This window comes from Saimiri boliviensis, chromosome 1, assembly GCF_048565385.1.
Source record: "Saimiri boliviensis isolate mSaiBol1 chromosome 1, mSaiBol1.pri, whole genome shotgun sequence".
In the NCBI taxonomy this organism is placed as follows: domain Eukaryota; kingdom Metazoa; phylum Chordata; class Mammalia; order Primates; family Cebidae; genus Saimiri; species Saimiri boliviensis.
In genome coordinates, this window is record NC_133449.1 from 52,483,980 (window position 1) to 52,503,648 (window position 19,669).

Below are 19,669 nucleotides of genomic sequence, written 5' to 3' on the forward strand. Positions count from 1 at the left end.
AGTCTTAAACACCCCAAAGTACACTTTTTACCCCAAATGTATTTGAACAGTGTTAGGCCAGGGGTGGGAGGTGGGAGTCCTTCTTGCTTTGCCTGTGCAATGAAATGAATACCCTGCTGTGTTTATCTCCTTGTCATGTGATTCTCCCAGGCTGTTTCTTCCAGTTTCTAAGCCTAACTTAACTGGAAAATGCAAATGTTCTTTGTTAAAAGACAGTAATCAACACGGGAGCTACATCAGATATCACAGGACAAACTGTCATCTTGCAGAGTACATTTTAAATGCAGGAGAGTTTTTATAACCCAGATTGCTGTGATTTCATTCCAGAGAGCTCAGAAATACGCCCAGCAAGTCTTGCAGAAGGAATGTCGACCCAAGTTTGCCAAGACGTCAATGGCACTGTTATTTGAGCACAGGTATAGCCTGGACTTACTCCCTTTTGTGCGGAAGGCCCCCAAAGCGAGTGAAGCCGAGTCCAAGTACGATCCTCCTTTTGGGTTCCGGAAGTTCTCCAGTAAAGTCCAGACCCTGTTGGAACTATTGCCAGAGCACGACCTCCCTGAACACTTGAAAGCCAAGACCTGTCGGCGCTGTGTGGTTATCGGAAGCGGAGGAATACTACACGGATTAAAACTAGGCCACACCCTGAACCAGTTCGATGTTGTGATAAGGTACATTGCTTTTATTTATTTGTTTACTTATTGTTTTTATTTTACTTTTTTGAGGCAGGGTCTCACTCCTGTCACCCAGGCTGGAGTACAGTGGTGTGATCTCGGCTCACTGCAGCCTCAACTTCCCAGGCTCAGGAGATCCCCCCACCACAGCCCCTCCAGTAGCTAGGACCCCAGGCACACACATTGCAGCTAATTTTTTATATTTTTAGTAGAGATGGGGTTTCTCCGAGTTGCCCAGACTGGGGTACATTGCTTTTAAAACCAACCTTTCCCTCCTAGAACTCAGCGCACTGCTCATGGTCGGTGCGGCTCCAGGAACCGTTAGGGATGCAGGACGCTCTTCACAGCCCCTGCCATGAAGGGACTTACTGTTTGAGAAGTTGAAACAAAAGCACAAAACGGTTGGATGCTCCAAGCAGTCATACTGACCCTAAGTTGAAGGAGCATGCTGCAGGCTGCAGTCAGTGGCAGAACCTTGTCAGAGCAAGTGAGGTTTGGAAGGTGGATAGATTCAAGTAAACCAGCAAAGGACCATGACTGCCAGGCAGGGGCAAGAAGAGGACACAGCAGGAGACTTGAGTCTTCTAGAGAAGGGGTTCGAGCCAGTGAGCCCTGGAAGGCAGTGCTGGCTGGGGCATGGCAGGCACACAGGGAAGTGCAAACTTCACCATGATAGCCAGGAGGCGGTCATCCTGGATTCTTGTTTTGGTTTCACTGTTTAAAAATCGATTTCTGGCCAGGTGCAGTGGCTCATGCTTATAATCTCAGCACTTTGGGAGGCCAAGGCAGGAGGATCGCTTGACCTCAGGAGTTCAAGTCTGGCCTGGGCAACATAGAGACAACTTGTCTCTACAAAAAAAATCAAAAAGTCAACCGGGCATAGTGGACTAGATTTTCCCTTCTGATTCCTTTTTTGAAATTCTGGCAAGAACTAATATCTGAGCACAATGGGAAATTTCCAAGGAAATTTTACTGGTACCCAGAGAAAGTCCCAAATGTAATGTGCTTAGATTGAGTAAAAATAGTAGAGCTAGATGAAATCGCTTGACATTCAGGAATTAGATACAAGTGTTCAGTCAGTGACAGAAGGCTGCATTCCTTGAACTCCTAGAAAGACGGAGCTGGGAGGGGCGATGAGGCTGCTGGGAAGGGTGGGGTACCCCACCCCCCAAACCATCTACTCATTCCTAGTCTGAAGAAAATGAAGAAAATGTGGAGGACGTGACATGGATAATGCCTGGTATGCAAAGATGGTTGATGGCTTGTTTTGTCAGTATGTCTTTGTCCTTTTTATTTAAATAGGTTAAACAGTGCACCAGTGGAGGGATATTCAGAACACGTTGGAAATAAAACTACTATAAGGATGACTTATCCAGAGGGCGCACCACTGTCTGACTTTGAATATTATTCCAATGACTTGTTTGTTGTTGTTTTATTTAAGAGTGTTGATTTCAACTGGCTTCAAGCAATGGTAAAAAATGAAACCCTGGTAAGCACTAGAACTTCTGTTAAATGTTCCTTAGTAAAAAGTGAAGGAGACTCAGTTGTAATTATAGCCTTTTATTTTTACACATGCACAGTGGAGTGCATACTTTCATGTTGTCTGTCAAATGATAATCACTCTCTTTGTAGAAACCCCTCAGCAATCCTTTCTTTTTCTTTTCTTTTTTTGAAAGGGAGTCTCACTCTGTTGCCCAGGCTGGAGTGCAGTGGTGTAATCTTGGCTCACTGCAACCTCCACATCCCAGGTTCAAGTGATTCTCCCACCTCAGCCTCCTGAGTAGTTGGGATTACAGGCATCTGTCACCATGCCCAGCTAATTTTTATATTTTTAGTAGAGACAGGGTTTCACCATGTTGACCAGGCTGATCTTGAACGCCTGACCTCAGGAGATCCACCTGCCTCCGCCTCCCAAAGTGCTGGGATTACAAGCGTGAGCCACCGCCCAGTCACCCCTCAGCAAATTTGCTGCAAATTGCTTTTAGAACCTAATTAAGAGTAACATGAAAATGGTGATCATTGCTTAATGGAAATATCCAGATTGTGACCAAAATTGTGACTGAGGTTGTTCACCTACCTGGTTCTCCAGACATGGACTTGCATAGCTTTTGGCTAGTTCCAGATATTAGATTTACTTTGATGAATATAAGTTTTTTTGAGGATATTGAAAAGAATATAAGATTGTTAAGGAATACTCCCAAAGAGCTTCTCCAAAAGTGCTTCAGTCACCGGTTCCCTTGTTGAAATAAATTCATAGCAGCTATGGAGGAGATGGCCCTCACTTGATCATTTCCTTTTGTCTTTATTGATCACATTACTTTATAGTCCCACCCATTATATTCAAATACATTTCAGAAGTCAACTGTTGAGGAGTGTCTGCACATTTATAGACATATGCACAAACTAGCTGTCTGTGAAACTAATGGGACGTATTAGACTTTTCACATAAACTCCATGTGATGAAGAATTTGTATTTCCAAAGCTGGTTCTATACCAGTCATCATGGTCTTCTGGATTTTTCTGTTGGGTGGAAGTTCCAGTTGGAAGATGAATCACATATGAAATGATTTTAGTCAGTTGCCAAGAGACTTCATGGGACTAGGAAATAGAGTAAGTGGGAGAGGATACAGGGTGAGGGCAGTCGCAGCACTTAATAGCCTTTTTGCTTGGGCTGTTTGCTTGGGCTTCCCTGGACAAAATGGTAGCTTTAGAGCCATTGAGGAATGTTTGCCTCAAACAAATACGAGCTGGTTCTACTGTTCTTCTCTTTGTCCAGTGCTGCCTTTGGGAAGTGGCTATTTTAGAGTTACGTTTTTGAGTTGAAGTGCTGGATTTGCATAGATTTTGCAACCTACAGGAGTAGATTGCTGCAGAGGGCAGTGCACAGGGCCACATGGGGTCATGCCCATGGCCTTGGCCTGATGAATGGGAATGCTTTCTCCCCTCCCCTGGAAGGGTGACTAACGACTACTTGCTTGCTTTCCTCAGCCATTTTGGGTGCGACTTTTCTTTTGGAAGCAGGTGGCAGAAAAAATCCCACTACAGCCAAAACATTTCAGGATTTTGAATCCGGTTATCATCAAAGAGACTGCCTTTGACATCCTTCAGTACTCAGAGCCTCAGTCAAGGTTCTGGGGCCGAGATAAGGTATTTTTGTTGCTACTCAAAGTTAATTGTTCTCTGTTGGAGGGGAGATGTTTACAAATTTCACTTTGGCTCAAATGTATACCCAAAAGCATCTCCAGTGGAGAAACCCAGCCTTTGATTAGGTGCTCCGTGTGTGTTTACCACTGTGCACTTGGCTGCAGGGCTCCTCATTGTTTCATTGGCCTTCTCTCCAGTGACTCTTCTCTTTAGTGTAGACACCACATTAACACTTACATCACTGAGATACTATTTAAGGTATTCTTACTCCAAAACTCCGTATAGCTGCAGGATGCTGAAAGGCACTTTTGTGATCTGAAAAGTTATTTACATTTTATTTCTAAATTTTTTTAAATTAAAAAAAATCTGTGTCTCAGAAAAAAGTCATATTTACATTTTCTTTTTCTTTTTCTTTTTTTTTTTTTTTGAGATGGAGTTTCGCTCTTGTTACCCAGGCTGGAGTGCAATGGCGCAATCTCGGCTCACCGCAACCTCCGCCTCCTGGGTTCAGGCAATTCTCCTGCCTCAGCCTCCCAAGCTGGGATTACAGGCAGGCGCCACCACGCCCAGCTAATTTTTGTATTTTTAGTAGAGACGGGGTTTCACCATATTGACCAGGATGGTCTCGATCTCTCGACCTCGTGATCCGCCCGCCTCAGCCTCCCAAAGTGCTGGGATTACAGGCGTGAGCCACCGCACCCGGCCATATTTACAGTTTCACTCTGTGGGCCACTCTGGTGAGAATTGATTTTTATCATCACTTTGTAGGTGATAGTTATAAAAGTCAATCCTCAAGAACAGTGTTTTTCAGTTAATGCCTGTGTCTCATCTTAGGCATTCTGATTTAATTGGTTTGTATTTTAAGATTTTCTAAATTCCCTCGACGATTTTTATTTTGCAGCCTAATTTGGGAACTTTGTGCTCTAAGCTATTTATTGCAGTAGATTCTTTACCTGCAATTAGCAAGTGCTGCCACCAGGGGGAGCGGGGGTGTGCATGCCTTTATTACTTGGGCTTCTTGATCTGAATAACTTGACCTGTGTCTTTAAAACTTAAGACCTGTGTGGAAATTATCACATACACAACGAGAGTAAACACTCTCAGAATACAAAGAGCTCTTATTAAATCAAAAAGAAAAAATATGAACCAGTAGAAAATGGGCAAAGAATAGGAATAGATACTTCACAAAAGAATTAAAATAGCCAAAGAATACATGGAAAAATGTTCAGCTTTACCAATAATCAAATAAAGGCAAATTAGAGCCACAGTAGCATTTTTGCCCACTTTCTTAGCAAAGACTTAAAAGTTTGATAATATCCTCGTTTGGTAGGAATGTGGGTAGAATGATCAGTTGGCACTTTTCCTGGAGGCTATTTTGGCAATATTAAACCATTTTAAATATGAATAACCTCTGACCCAGCAGTTTTACACTACAAATGTTATTACAAGGAAATTAGAGAAATTTGCAAAGATGGATATTCTAGGATATATACTATAGCATTAACAGCAGAGGACTAAAAACAGCCAAGTGGTCATCATTATGGGATTGTTTAAACAAATTATTATAAAGTCAAGTCAATATTGTGATGGGAAAACACCTCCACTGTATATTAAGGAGAAAATCAAGATATAGAACACCTGTAAAATAAACGTATGTGTTTAGTATAAAAGCCTGGAAAAAGACACCTTTGAAGAATGCCCTTCTTCAGAGGTGAAGTCTGTAGAAAGCTTCTGCTTTCTGTTTTATAATCTATTAGTTGAACTCAATGTTTGCCTATTTTTATAATTGATAAAATGGAGTTTTTCTTTTGGATAAAAACAGTAACTTAAAAGAGGACTTCTGATCTAAAATTGCAGGGTCAGAACTCGTGTATATGTCCTTCCAGCAGAAGAAGCCGCCTGTTGAGCAATAGGAGATGTGCTCTCAGAGGGCGTGCTATAGAGATAACATGCTTTGGGGAGTTTTTCATCGTTTTTTAGTTCTCTCCATATATCACCGCAATGGACAGTCGAATTAACACACTCCTTCCACAAACATTGAGTATGCCCTGTGTGCCAAGCTGGTCACTGAGGGGTACAGGGTTGGAGAAGACCGAACGATGCCTAGAGCCCTGGCTAAACAGGAGTAAAGTGTCCTTTGTGTTAATTCCTCTTGGTTTCTACTTCCAAGCTTGCAGAATGGCTGTTGAGTTTCTTTTTGACAAATGAGGTTGGCTTTGAGAGGTACCAAGGAGCAGGAGGCAGATTTTAACAAATGATGGCTTCAGTAGTTGTTCCTAATCCCACCTGAATTGGTGAATTCCAAGGGTCCACTGTTGTTCCCATTTGCAAAAAAGGAGAGTTATATTTATGGCAGCTACAAGCTCAACTAAGATGAATGAAAAGGGAGCCACGTTTGCACATGAAAAGCAAAAGGATGCTAATATGGAGTATTAGCAAATTGGTGTCAGCTGTCGAGGAGGCCTAGGGGCTGCGGGGCCTCCTGTATTCCTCTCTGTCCTGTGTACTGTCTTTACCCAAGACTGGCATGGAGATCCAGAAAGCACAGTGCCGGATTTGCACGTTCCAGGAGGCATGACAAGATGCCAGACACAAGGAAGGAGTGGGGACACATCAGAATCTAGAAAGGTTTAGACTTTGGGTATTCTAGGCCAAAGGCAGTAGTATACATTTTTAAAGGAACAAATATGAAAGTCTCTTATTCAGGACAAAAATTTACTTGCAGCGGGGCATGGTGGCCCATGCCTGTAATCTCAACACTTCGAGAGGCCAAAAAGGGATAATCACTTGAGCCCAGGAGTTTGACACCAGCCTGGGCGACATGGTGAAACCTTATCTCTACAAAAAAATACAAAAATTAGCGAGGCTATGGTGGTGCATGCCTGTAGTCCCAGCTACTCAGGAGGCCGAGGTGGCAGGATCACTTGAGCCTGCGAAGGTCGAGGCTGCAGTGAGCCGTGATTGCACCACTGCACCCCAACCTGGGTGACAGAGCGAGACCGACCCTGTCTCAAAAACGAAAAAATTTACTTGCCCAAACAGAGGGTGGGAAGAAACTGGCTTAGCAGCTCTACATGGGTAAAAGGCCGGGAGGTGCTATTTGCCAGCAAAGCTAATGGGGCCTTTAAGGTGGGCCGTTGCTGCAGGTGGTGTGAGTGCAGTCTTCTGCAGTGAGAACTGAGAATCCTCTGTTCTCAGGAAGGGATGGTCTCCAGAAACCATGCCCTGGGAAGGACCGTAAAATGTCCTGTGGCTGCCTATCCCAGAGCAGACCTCATAGACATTTGTCACTGGGAAGTGGGAAGTAGGCTTTTTTTTTTTTAGAAAAAAATGATTCCGGGCATCACATATAGGACCAGTGGGGTAGACATTTTAGAAAGTATACCTTTTAACTTTGTGTAAGAATTGTTAAGACTGCCTTGAAAGTGTGTGAATATCACAGACCATGTTTTAAGAGTCTAGATTCCTGACTTAAATGGGGACTTGGACTCTAAAGTTGCTGATGTATAAAATTATGTGATGTAGACATTGCAGCCCCCATTGTAGCTTTCATGACTCTGATAGCATCTGTAATATTGGCAAAATGGTGAATTGTGCTAAAACTTTTTTTTTTTTTTTTTTTTTTTTTTGCTTTTTGGTCTTTCCCCTTTCTCAGAACGTCCCCACAATTGGTGTCATTGCTGTCATCTTAGCCACACATCTGTGCGATGAAGTCAGTTTGGCAGGTTTTGGATATGACCTCAATCAACCCAGAACACCTTTGCACTACTTTGACAATCAGTGCATGGCTGCCATGAACTTTCAGACCATGCATAATGTGACAACGGAAACCAAGTTCCTGTTAAAGCTGGTCAAAGAGGGAGTGGTGAAAGATCTCAGCGGAGGCATCCATTGTGAATTCTGAACACACAAAACCTCAGTTGAAAATGCAACTCTGAACTCTGAGGGCTGTTTTTAATAGCCTTCTTGATGTATTTCATCCTGCAAATACTTTGAAGTGCAGCTGGTATTTTTAACTTTTAATTTAAAAACACAAAAAGATTTTAGCTGTTCCCACTTGGTTTTCTATTTATTTGAGGTCAGTGTTTGTTTTTGCACAGCATTTTGTATGTGAAATTTTAAGAATTGAATTGGAAAGACTCCTCAAAGAGAATTGTTTGTAACGATGTGCTGATTTTTAAGAAAGTAATTTAATTTGTAGAAATTCTGTTCGTTTATACTGCACATTGAATGCAGGTAACTAATTGGAAGGAGAGGGTAGGTCACTCTTTTGATGATGGCCTTGAGCCTCATTCTGGTTCCCTGCTGTGGCTGCGCTGCTTGGTGTGACCCATGGAGGATCCTCTTTCGGGATGACATGTTCCGTAGCTATGCTGCTGATACGGGGTCCAAGACACAGCAGTGTGAGGCCTGGGCTGGTCGGAGGAGGTCACATCCCTCTCTGTTGGTCTGCCCTTTGCAGAAAGACTCAAGAACCAACCATGGAAGCTGTCCTGGAAGTCCCTGGTTGGGGGAAGGGACGTGGAATCTGTGTCCTCTGACAATTGTGAAGCCGCCCTGGGCTGTAGAAACCACAGTCTTCCCAGCAATTATAACAGCTCTTGAATTTCTTGGGTTTTTGTTTTGTTTTGTTTTGTTTTGTTTTGTTTTGTTTTGTTTACTGCCCTTTCAAAGCACTTAAGTGTTAGATCTAACGTGTTCCAGTGTCTGTCTGAGGTGGCTTTAAAAAGCAGAACAAAACCTTTGTTATCCAGAGTCATGGGAGAGTACACCCTTTCCAGGAATAATCATGTTTTGGGAAACACTGAAATAAAATCCTCCCAGTATTATAAATTGCATATTTAAAAAAAAAAGAACGTTTTTTGAATGCCTACCTGGCAGTATATACCAGGCAATGTGCCAGTTTAAAAAGAAAAAAGAATAAAAACTTTTGAGGAGTTCTTATAGTCTGGTTAATTTCAGTGCTTATGTCTATGAGTCTACCCAAAATGTCTTTCTTGGATGCTGCTGCTAGGTGGAGATCTCTCTGTGGATCCCAGTAGTGAGGGACAGAGAATTAAGGTCCTGCAAGCTGCTTGAGCCCAGACAACTGTGAACCCTTCTGGAGAGACGCTAGCTGTTGGTGGCTTCCTCCCCAAGGAAAGGCTGGCCCTAGCTTCTGTCTCTTAACAGCTCGAGCCTCTGATATCAGAAGATCTGCTGCTATTCTGTTCCCAGCCTGCCCCGGACTCTGCTGCCTTCATCACTGTTCTCCACTCTGTGGCTGTTGTTGTCACTAATGCCACCTCCCTCCACTCTCCCTTCCTACAACTGCTTGTGCAGCCCCAGTGCAACCTGGACCCCTAGCCCATTCCAGCGTCTTCCCCTCTCCCTCCTCCTCGGCATATGCAGGGCCAGGAGTCAGGTCACAGCATTCAAAGCAGAGTCCCTTCAATCTCCAGGGATCTGGGATCCTGCTCAGAGTGGCCAGCAGAGCAAAAGTTGTATTTCTCTGGTTTTGTGTCTTTACAAATATTTTTGTATGAATTTTACTTTCTACTCTATAAGCTACGGCTTCTTTAAGAGAAAATGTTTTAAGATTATCACACCCATCAAATGACAGTTTTGAAAATTGAGACTCTGGAAGATGGTCCACAGCTCCCTTGTGGCTTAGGTGGGGCTGGGCTTACACCACACAGCCCCACCCCCACATCTTTCAGGGCCTAATTGGAGAAAGCCCGAACTTCCTTAGGCAACATTCTTAATGCTGGTGTGAGGAGACTTGCTCACCTGCTTCTCCAGGCTGCTGGGGTGTGTCGTGCTCAAAGCTTGCACTTGGTCATCTTGCAGCAACTCTCAGACCCGCTCCCAGTCCCACCCCTCCTCCCCTCAAGACCCTTCTTGCGTCCTTAGGTTGCTTTGCTCATGGCCCTCAACTTTTACTCGGGCGGTAAGTAGGGATCCTAAAAAGGCATGTTTTTGTAGACCGTTTATGAAGTCCACCAGCCAACAAGAGTTGGCTGTAGGTCATTCTCAAGAACTTTTAACACTCTGCATTCATTTGTTGGAAGTTTCATTTTCACTTCAGAGCTGCACCCCGTTACCCGCCAACCCCCTCACCCACACTCTTCTGAAAACAGACCTTCGCTAGGTGCCTCTGGGTGTTCTAAGTTTGAGCTCCAGTAACTGAGAATTCACTGTCACGCCTGGCAGCTTGGTATTGCATGCTAGACCTGCATGCACACCCTCCGACATAAATGAAATCACTGGTTCTGAGACAACTTAGGAACACTTACACATGTTCTGTATTTTAACATACTTCTAGAACTTTGAGCTGCAGGTAATTTCAGTTTTAGGGATTTTTTTCATTATTTTAATTTTTGATCGATACATAATGATGTACATATTTTGAGGGTCCATGTGATAATTTAATACATTCATGTAATTATAAGGAACAAATCTGTGTAATTGGGATATCTATCACATTAAATATTTCTTTATGGTAGAAACAATTCCAGTGATTTTGAAATACACAGTAAATTATGTTGTAAACTATAGGCATTCTACTGACCTATCAAATGCCAGGTCTTATTTCTTCTATCAAACTGTGTATTTGTACCCATTAATCAACCTCTCTTCATTTCTCCCTACCCTTCTTGGCCCCTGGTAACCACCAATCTACTCCCTATCTTCATGAGGTCCACTTTGTTAGCTCCCACACAGGAATGAGAACGTGTGATATTTGTCTTTCTGTATTTGGTTTATTTCACTTAATATCACCTCCAGTTCCATCTATCTTGCTGCAGATAACAAGATTTCAACTTTTTATGGTGGACTAATACTCCATTGCATATCTACACCACATTTTCTTCATCCAGTCACCCATTGACGGACACTTAAGTTGATTTCATATTTTGGCTGTGTGAATAGCACTGCAATAAACATAGGAGTGTAGATATCTCTTCAACATGTTGATTCTTATATTTTGGATATTGATATGGTTTGGCTCTGTGTCCCCACCCAAATCTCAACTTGTACTCCTATAATTCCCATATATTGTGGGAGGGCCCTGTGGGAGATAATTTGAATTACGGGGGCAGTTTCCCTCATACTATTCCCATGGTAGTGAATAAATCTCACAAGATCTGATGGTTTTATCAGGGGTTCCGCTTTTACATCCTCATTTTCTCTTGCTACAGCCACGTAAGTGCCTTTTGTCTCCTGCCATGATTCTGAGGCCTCCCCAGCCACGTGAAACTATAAGACCAATTAAACCTCTTTTTGTTCCCAGTCATGGGTATGTCTTTATCAGCAGCATGAAAACGGATTAATACAGATATATAACCAGTAGTGGAATGGCTGGATCAAATGGTAATTCTATTTTTAGTTTTTTGAGGAACTTCTATGCAATACTCCATAGTGGTTGTACTAATTTATGTTCCCACCAACAATGCACAAGGGTTTCCTTTCTCTACATCCTTGCCAGCATTAATTATTCCCTGTCTTTCTTATAAAAGCAGTTTTAACTGGGGTGAGATTATATTGTTGATTTGTATTCTCTGATTATTATTAATATTAATAATTTTTTCATATACTTCTATGTCTTTTTTTTTTTTTGAGAAATGCCTTTTCAGATCTTTTGCCTGTTTTAAAATCAGATTGTTTTTTCTTTTGAGTTGTTTGAACTCCTTATATAGTTTGGTTATTAACCCCTCATCAGATGGATAATTCTCAAATATCTTCTCCCATTCTGTGGATTGTCTCTTGTTGATTGTTTCCTTTGCTGCACAGAATCTTTTTAGCTTGATAATTCCATTGTAATGTAATGATAATTCCATTGTAATTTCATTTGTTCTATTTTTTCTTTGGTTGCCTATGCTTTTGAGGTCTTACACAAAATATTTTTGCCCAGACAAATGTCCTGGATTCTTTCCCTAATGTTTTAATGTAGTTTCATAGTTTTAGGTCTTAGATTTAAGTCTTTAATCCATTTGCTTTGGTTTTTGTATATGGTGAGAGATAGGGGTTTAGTTTTCTTCTTCTGCAAGTAATTATCCAGTTTTCCCAGCACCATTTATTGAAGAGACTCTCCTTTCCCCACTGTATGTTCCTGGTGCCTTTGTCAAAAATGGGTTGGTTATAAATGCATGTATTTATATCTGGGTCTGGGTTCTTTATTCTGTTTCATTGGTCTATATGTCTTTTTATGCCAGTACCATGATGTTTTGGTTGCTATAACTTTGTAGTGTATTTTCAAGTCAGGTAGTGTGATGCCTCTAGCTTTGTTCTTTTTGCTTCTGATTGCTTTGGGTATTTGGGGTCTTTTGTGGTTCCATGTAAATTTTGAAATTATTTTTTCTATTTCTGTGAAGAATGTCATTGGGTCCATGAGCATGGAACATCTTTCCATTTTTTTTTTTTTTTTTTTTTTTTTTTTTTTGGTGCTCTCTTCAGTTTCTTACATCAGTTTTTAATAGCTGTCCTTATATAGATCTTTCACATCTTTGGTTAAATTGATTCCTAGATATTTTGTATTCTTTGTAGCTATTGTAAATAAAATTGATTTCTTGATTTCTTTTTCAGATTGTTTGCTCTTGGCAAATGTAAATGCTATTGATTTTTGTGTGTTGATGTTGTATGCTGAACCTTTACTGAATTCACTTAGCAGTTTCATCAGTTGTTTGGTGGAGTCTTTAGGTTTTCCTAAGTGTAATATCATGTCTTCTGCCAACAAAGCCAATTTAAATTTTTTTCTTTCCAATTGAGATGCCCTTTATTTATCTTGCCGTATTGCCCTGAAACTTCCAGTAGTATGTTGAATAAAAGTAGTGAAAGTGACCATCTTTGTCTGGTTCCAGATTTTAAAGAAAAGGCTCTCAGTTTTTCCCTATCGGTATGATGTTAGCTGAGTTTTTCATCCATAGTCTTTATTATTTTGAAGTATGTTTCTTCTATACCTAGTTTGTTGAAGGATCTTTTTTTTTTGTCATAAAGTCATGTCTAATTTTATTGAATGCTTTTTCAGCAGCTATTGAAATAATTTGTTCTTGTTCTTGGTTCTCTTAATGTGATATATTGTGTTTATGGATTTGTATGTTGAACCATCCTTGCATCCCTAGAATTAATCCTACTTGATCATGATGAATTATCTTTTTAATGTGTTGTTGAATTCCCTTTGCTAGTATTTTTTTGAGGATTTTTGCATTTTTGTTCATCAGCGATTTGGGGCCTATAGTTTTCTTTTTTGGTTGTGTCTTTGCAAGCCTCATAGAGTGAGTTTGGAAATATTCTCTTCTCTTCAATTCTTATGAAGCATTTGTATTGGTCATCATTTTTCTTTAAATGTTTGGTAGAATTCATCAATAAAGCCATCAGGTCCTAGACTTTTCTTTAATGGGAGACATTTTGTTATGACTTCAATCTCATTATTCATTATTGATTTGTTGAAATTTTCTATTTCTTCATGGTTTCAATCTTGGTAGGTTGTATGTGTCCAGGAATTTACCCATTTCTTCTAGGTTCTGCAGCTTGTTGGCATGTAGTTATTCATAGTAGCCTCTAATGATTCTTGTCTGTGGTGTCAGTTATTATGTCTCCTGTTTCATTTATAATTTTATTTATTTGAGTCTTCTCTCTTTTCTTAGTAAATTTAGCTAAAGGTTTGCCAATTTTGTTAATATCTGTAAAAAATATATTTTCGTTTCATTGATTTTCTGTATTTTTTAGTCTCCATTTATTTCTGCTCTGAACTTTATTTTATCTTTTTTTCTAATTTTAAGTTTAGTTTGTTCTTGCTTTTCTAGTTTCTTGAGGTATATCATTAGGTTGTTTATTTGAAGTATTTCTACTTTTTCGGTACAGGCATTTATTGCTATAAAATTCCCTCTTAGTACTGTTTTTGTTGTATTCTACACATTTTGGTATGTCATTTTCCATTTTCATTTGTTTCCAGAAATTTAAAAAATTTTCTTAATTTCCTCATTGACCCTGAGTCATTCAGAAATGTGTTAATTTCTATGTGTTTGTGTATTTCCCAAGGTTCCTCTTGTTATTGATTTCTAGTTTTATTCCATTGTGGTCAGAAAATATACTTGATATGATTTGTACTTTTTTGCATTTGTTGAGACTTGTTTTGTGGCCTAACATGCAGTCTGTTTTGGAGAATGTTCCATGTGCTGATGAAGAAAATGTGTATTCTGCAGCAGTTGGGTGAAATGTTCTGGGTCAGTTAGGTATAATTTAGTCTAGTGTGTAGTTTATCACCACTGTGTCTTGATTTTCTGTCTAGATGACCTGTCCATTACTGGCAGTAGAGCATTGAAGTCTCCTACTATTATTGTATTGCATCTATCTCTCCCTTTAGATCTATTCATGTTTGCATTATATACTTGGGAGCTCTGTTGTCGGCTACGTAGGTATTTATACTTATTTCCTTTGGGTACATAGATATTTAAACTTATTTCCTCTTGCTGAATTACCTCTTTGTCTCTTTTTACAGTTTTTGATCTGTAGTCTGTTTTATCTGATATAAGTAAAGCTACTGACTCCTGCTGGGTTTTTTTTGTTTTTGTTTGTTTGTTTTGGTTTTGGTTTCCAATTACATAGAATATCTTTTTCCATCCCTTCATGTTAGAAGTGAAATGATTTTCTTGTAGGCAGCATATAGTCAGGTCTTATTTCTTTATCCATTTAGCCATTCTATGTCTTTTAATTGGAGAATTGAGTTCATTTAAATTCAGTGTTTTTGTTGATAGGTTAGTACTTACTACTGCCATTTTGTTGCTTGTTTTCTGGCTGTTTTGTGACTCCTCTCTTCCTTTCTTACTGTCTTCCTTTGTGGTTAAGTGATTTTCTCTGATAGTATGTGTTAATGCATTGCTTTTTATTTTTAGTGAATCTATTTTAGGTTTTTTGCATTGCAGTTACCATCGGGCTTACAAAAAAAAATCTTATGGATATAACAAGTTATTTTAAAGAGATAGTAACTTAGATCACACAGAAAATACTAGAAACAAAGAAAAATGTAAAAGCAAAAACAAAATCAAAAGAACTCCCGGGAGGCTGAGGCAGGCAGATCACCTGAGGTTGGGAGTTCAAGACCAGCCTGGCCAACATGGTGAAACCCTGTCTTATATAATGAAAAAAAAATTTTTTTTAAATCTCTACACTTTAACTTCATTCTCCCCACATTTTGGCTTTACGTTATCTCAATTTATATATCTTTATATTTCCTATCTCTTAACAGATTGCTGTAACTATTATTGTTTTTGATTGATTTGTATTTGGGGCTTTATACTAGATAGATAGATTTATATATACTATACTTATGATGTGGATTATATATCATAATTACAGTATTAATACTGGGCTTGTCCATGTATTTAATTTTACCAGTGGGTTTTAAACCTTCAAATATTTTCCTTTTTTTTTTATTTTTGAGAACGGGTTTAGCTCTGTTGTCCAGGCTGGAGTGCAGTGGTGCACTATTATAGCTCACTGCAGGCTCGAATGCTTGGGCTCAAGCAATCCTCCTGCCTCAGCCTCCCAAGTAGCTGGGACTACAGGCACTGCCGTGCCCAGCAAATTGTTTTTTGTAGAGACAGGGTCTTGCCATGCTGCACAGGCTGGCCTTGAATTCCTGAGCTCAAGCAATCCTCTCATCTTGGCCTCCCAAAATGCTGGGATTATAGGCATGAACCACCACTTGCAGCCAATATTTTTCTTTCAGATTGAAGAGCTCTCTTTGGTATTTCTTATAAGGTGAGTATGGTGGTGGTGAATTCTTTCCACTTTTTTTTTTTTTTTTTGGTCTGGGAAAGGCTTTTATCTCTCCTTCATATTTGAGGGATAGCAGGATAGTTTTGCTGAATACAGTATTTTTGGATGGCAGATTTTCTTTTATTCTGCACTTTGAAAATGTCTTCCTGTTCTTCCATGGCAATTGAGAAGTATGGTTTCTGTTGAGAAATCTTGCCAGATTGGTGCTACTTTATATGTAATTCTTTTCTCTTGCTGCTTTTTGGATGCTTTCTTTGTCCTTGACCTTTGACAGTTTGATCATTATATGCCTCAGGGTAGACTTATTTGGTTTGAATCTGTTTGATGTTCTCTGACTTTCCTGTACCTGAATATTAATCTCTTTCTCAAGTTTTGGAAAGTTTTCTATTTTTTTTTAATAAGTTTTCTACTCTTTGCTCTTGCTCAACTTTTTCTTTAACACCAGTAATTCTTATATTTGGTCTTTTAAGGTAATATTCTATGTCTTGTAGTCAATGTTCATTTCTTTTTCATTCTTTTTTCTTCTCTAAGGAAAAAAGCTAACCAGATCTTATCAACAACTTCACATGTTGTAGGTGTTCCCTTGCTGTCTTCATATCTCCAAGAACATGTCTGTAAGGCACTGGCAGTGACTATTTCCATAAACTATCGGGTGCTCATCAGTTGTTGGACTCCGTTATTGAAATCACTTGTCAACCTGTCTATTGCCTGGACTGCTTCTTTACTGAATGATGACCTCTTGGTTACCAGTGATTTGCATAGCAAATAAGGCCTTAGTTATAACAGGGAAAAAAAGTGATGGTCACACTGCAGTCTAGGTTATTAAAGATTACTAGTTTTTTAAAGATAGGCTCCCACTCTATTCCCAAGGCTGGAGTGCAGTGGTACAATCTTGGCTCACTGCAGCCTCTGCCTCCTGGGCTCAAGTGATCCTCCCACCACAGCCTCCTGTGTAGCTAAAGCTACAGGTGTGCATCACCACACCCAGCTAGTTTTTAATATTTTGTAGAGATTAGATTCTCACTATGTTTCTCAGGTTGGTGTTGAACTCCTAGACTCAAGTAATCCTCCTGGCTCAGCCTCCAAAGTGCTAGGGTTACAGGTGTGGGCCTGTTAAAGATTTCTAAAACCAAGGATCACTTTGTTTTGGCTACATTCTAACCCTATCACTTTGGGACCTCATTAGATGTAAAAGGGATTGTAGGATTTGCCCTTTTACTGTCTTAAGAGAACCCTTTAGGCCAGCATTGCAGGAAGATTAAGCAATGGTGACATATTCTCCTCATCAGGTTTACAGTATTCAAGTGTGAGTTATTTTTTCATCCTTTCTTTAGGACACTTTTGTAAGTCCACTGACAAAGAAGAAGAATCCCATGATTCAACAGAATTTCCCTTAGAATGAAGTGAGCTTTTTTAGTACACTAGTACACTTGTGTGTACCAAGCAAGAACTGTGCGACAATGGGCCCTTTCCTTCATACACGCATGGTGACAAAATACTTCCCTCAAAGGTCCCTATGTTTGCTGATGATGGGACAAGTGCCCTTTTTCCAGGTACCAACTTTTCATACAAGGTACCCAGATGATGCACATTCAGCTCTCACACAGATTCTAGTGCATCAGAGAGCACCTGAAAACATACCTCACTTCCTGCCCCTTCCCCTGGAAGGCGAAACACCTGGTCCAAACTTCCAGCTCTATATTTTCTCCTTTTCCACTTTCCAAGGTCATTTTACCCATGGATTTGTATTTGTGAAGCAGGGTATTAAAATCTGGGTTGGGGTAACCCTTGCCTACAAACAACACTCAATATAAAACCAAACTAAATTAGGAAGGAAGACTATTCATTAAACCACACACCCAAGTTCTATTGACTAAACATTATGTTTCTCACATAGTTTTTTGTTTGTTTGTTTTGTTTTTGCTTTTGTTTTGCAACAGAGTCTCTGTCACCCAGGCTGGAGTGTAGTGGTGTGATCTTGGCTCACTGCAACCTCTGCCTCCTCGGTGAGTGATTCTCCTGCCTCAACCCCCTGAGTAGCTGGAACTACAGGTGCACGCCACCACACCCAGCCAATTTTTTGTATTTTTAGTAGAGACGGGGTTTCACTGTGTTGGCCAGACTGGTCTCAAACTCCTGACCTCAAGTGACACACCAGCCTCAGCCTCCCAAAGTGCTGGGATTACAGATGTGAGCCACTTCACCTGGCCTGCTGAATATATTTTAATTTTCATTATGCGAATGACTAGATTGAACTAATTTCCAATGTTAAATTTCAACCCGTTCAGCAGAGAAGAAAAGCATCACATATTAACATAATATGGTGCAACAAATCTGAAATTTACTTTGGGTTGCAATTTTTTAAAAACTGGATTTTTCCAGAGAGTTGTTCAATAAAACATATAAGAAGGAAGAGAAGTATATAGATTTTTGTCTGTCTGGAAGAAGTGAGACCTCAAGCTTTGCATTGGCATTAGGCTGCCATCCAAGACTGGGCAGATGCTGCCATTATAGTCTTTGTGTAGCTGGAAATGTTACAAAATGTATTTTCAGAAAACAAACAACTATTCCATTGATACCTCATAGCAGCTGTGCACTAAGAATTTGGAAGTTCTGCCGGGCGCGGTGGCTCAAGCCTGTAATCCCAGCACTTTGGGAGGCCGAGGCGGGTGGATCACGAGGTCGAGAGATCGAGACCATCCTGGTCAACATGGTGAAACCCCGTCTCTACTAAAGATACAAAAAATTAGCTGGGCATGGTGGCACGTGCCTGTAATCCCAGCTACTCAGGAGGCTGAGGGAGGAGAATTGCCTGAACCCAGGAGACGGAGGTTGCAGTGAGCCGAGATGGCGCCATTGCACTCCAGCCTGGGTAACAAGAGCGAAACTCCATCTCAAAAAAAAAAAAAAAAAAAAAAAAAAAAAAGAATTTGGAAGTTCTAAAGAAGCAGTATGTTTTCATTTCATCCTCTGTTATGTGGCTTATGTTTGACTTGTTAAAGAAAATCAGTTCCAGTAAAAGATTGACATGTATGACTGAGTTCATTTAAAATGTTAGGTTCCTCATAGGAAATACCACCTTAAAGTATCAAACAGTGGTATGACCTCAACCGATGACTAAAGACAAGGGCATATGCACTGAGGGTCAGTTAAGGCTGATTAAGAACAGTAGTCAAAGCCATGTGCTGTGCCTCACTCCTATAATCCTAGCACTTTGGGAGACAGAAACAGGCGGATTGCTTGAGGCCAGGACTTTAAGACCAGCCTGGCCAACATGCTGAAACGCTGTGTCTACCAAAAATATAAAAATTAGGCCAGGCACAGTGGCTCATGTGTCTAATCCCAGAGTCCAACTTTGGTAGGCCAAGGTGGATGGATCATGAGGTCAGGAGTTCGAGACCAGCCTGGCCAACATGGGGAAACCCTGTCTCTACTAAAAATATATAAATTAGCTGGGCGTGGTAGTGGGCACCTGCAGTCCCAGCTACTTGGGAGTCTGAGGCAGGAGAATCACTTGAACTTGGGAGGCAGAGGTTGCAGTGAGCCAAGATCATGCCCCTGCACTCCAGCCTGGGAGTGACAGAGCGAGACTCCTTCTCAAAAAAAAAAAATTGGCTGGGCATTGGCCAGGTATGGTGGTGTGTGCCTGTAATCCCCACTACTCGGGAGACTAAGGCATGAGAATTGCTTGAACCCAGGAGGCAGATGTTACAGTGAGGGGAGATCCTGCCACTGCACTCCAGTCTGGGCAATAGAGTAAGACTCTGTCTCACAAAAAAAAAAAATACAAACAAACAAACAAAAAAAAACAAGAGCAGTAGTTAAATAAAAAAGTAGTTTTGCATCAACTGTTACTCATAATGTATCAAGATGTCTCATCAGGCTGGCTCATTTGGAGTGGGAAGAAACTTGACTATCAGCCCTAAAGCAAGGAGTAACTCACGTGTACATCTGTAACTAAGTTATAAGCTCTTCAGTGAAAGAATTTTATTATTCCATCTCAAGGTGTTGCCTGTTGTAGGCATTAAATGAATACCTTTTGATTTTCTTTGATCTCATGTCTTTGGTGGAACTTAAAGATGAGTGGTGGATGG

General features: G+C 40.5%; 1 protein-coding gene across 3 annotated transcripts in view; it reads left to right on the forward strand.

Annotated features, from left to right (window-relative positions):
- Positions 1-19,391, forward strand: part of ST3GAL5 (ST3 beta-galactoside alpha-2,3-sialyltransferase 5) — a 60,872-nt gene extending 41,481 nt beyond the window's left edge. For all 3 annotated transcript variants that reach the window (XM_010330367.3, XM_010330368.3, XM_039460556.2), the window contains 4 exons: positions 328-671; positions 1,977-2,163; positions 3,663-3,821; positions 7,474-19,391. In XM_010330367.3, coding sequence (XP_010328669.1) covers positions 328-671; positions 1,977-2,163; positions 3,663-3,821; positions 7,474-7,722 — 939 coding nt within the window. In that variant the 3' untranslated portion in view covers positions 7,723-19,391. The remainder of the gene's footprint in view (positions 1-327; positions 672-1,976; positions 2,164-3,662; positions 3,822-7,473) is intronic.
- Positions 19,392-19,669: the final 278 nt, after the last annotated feature.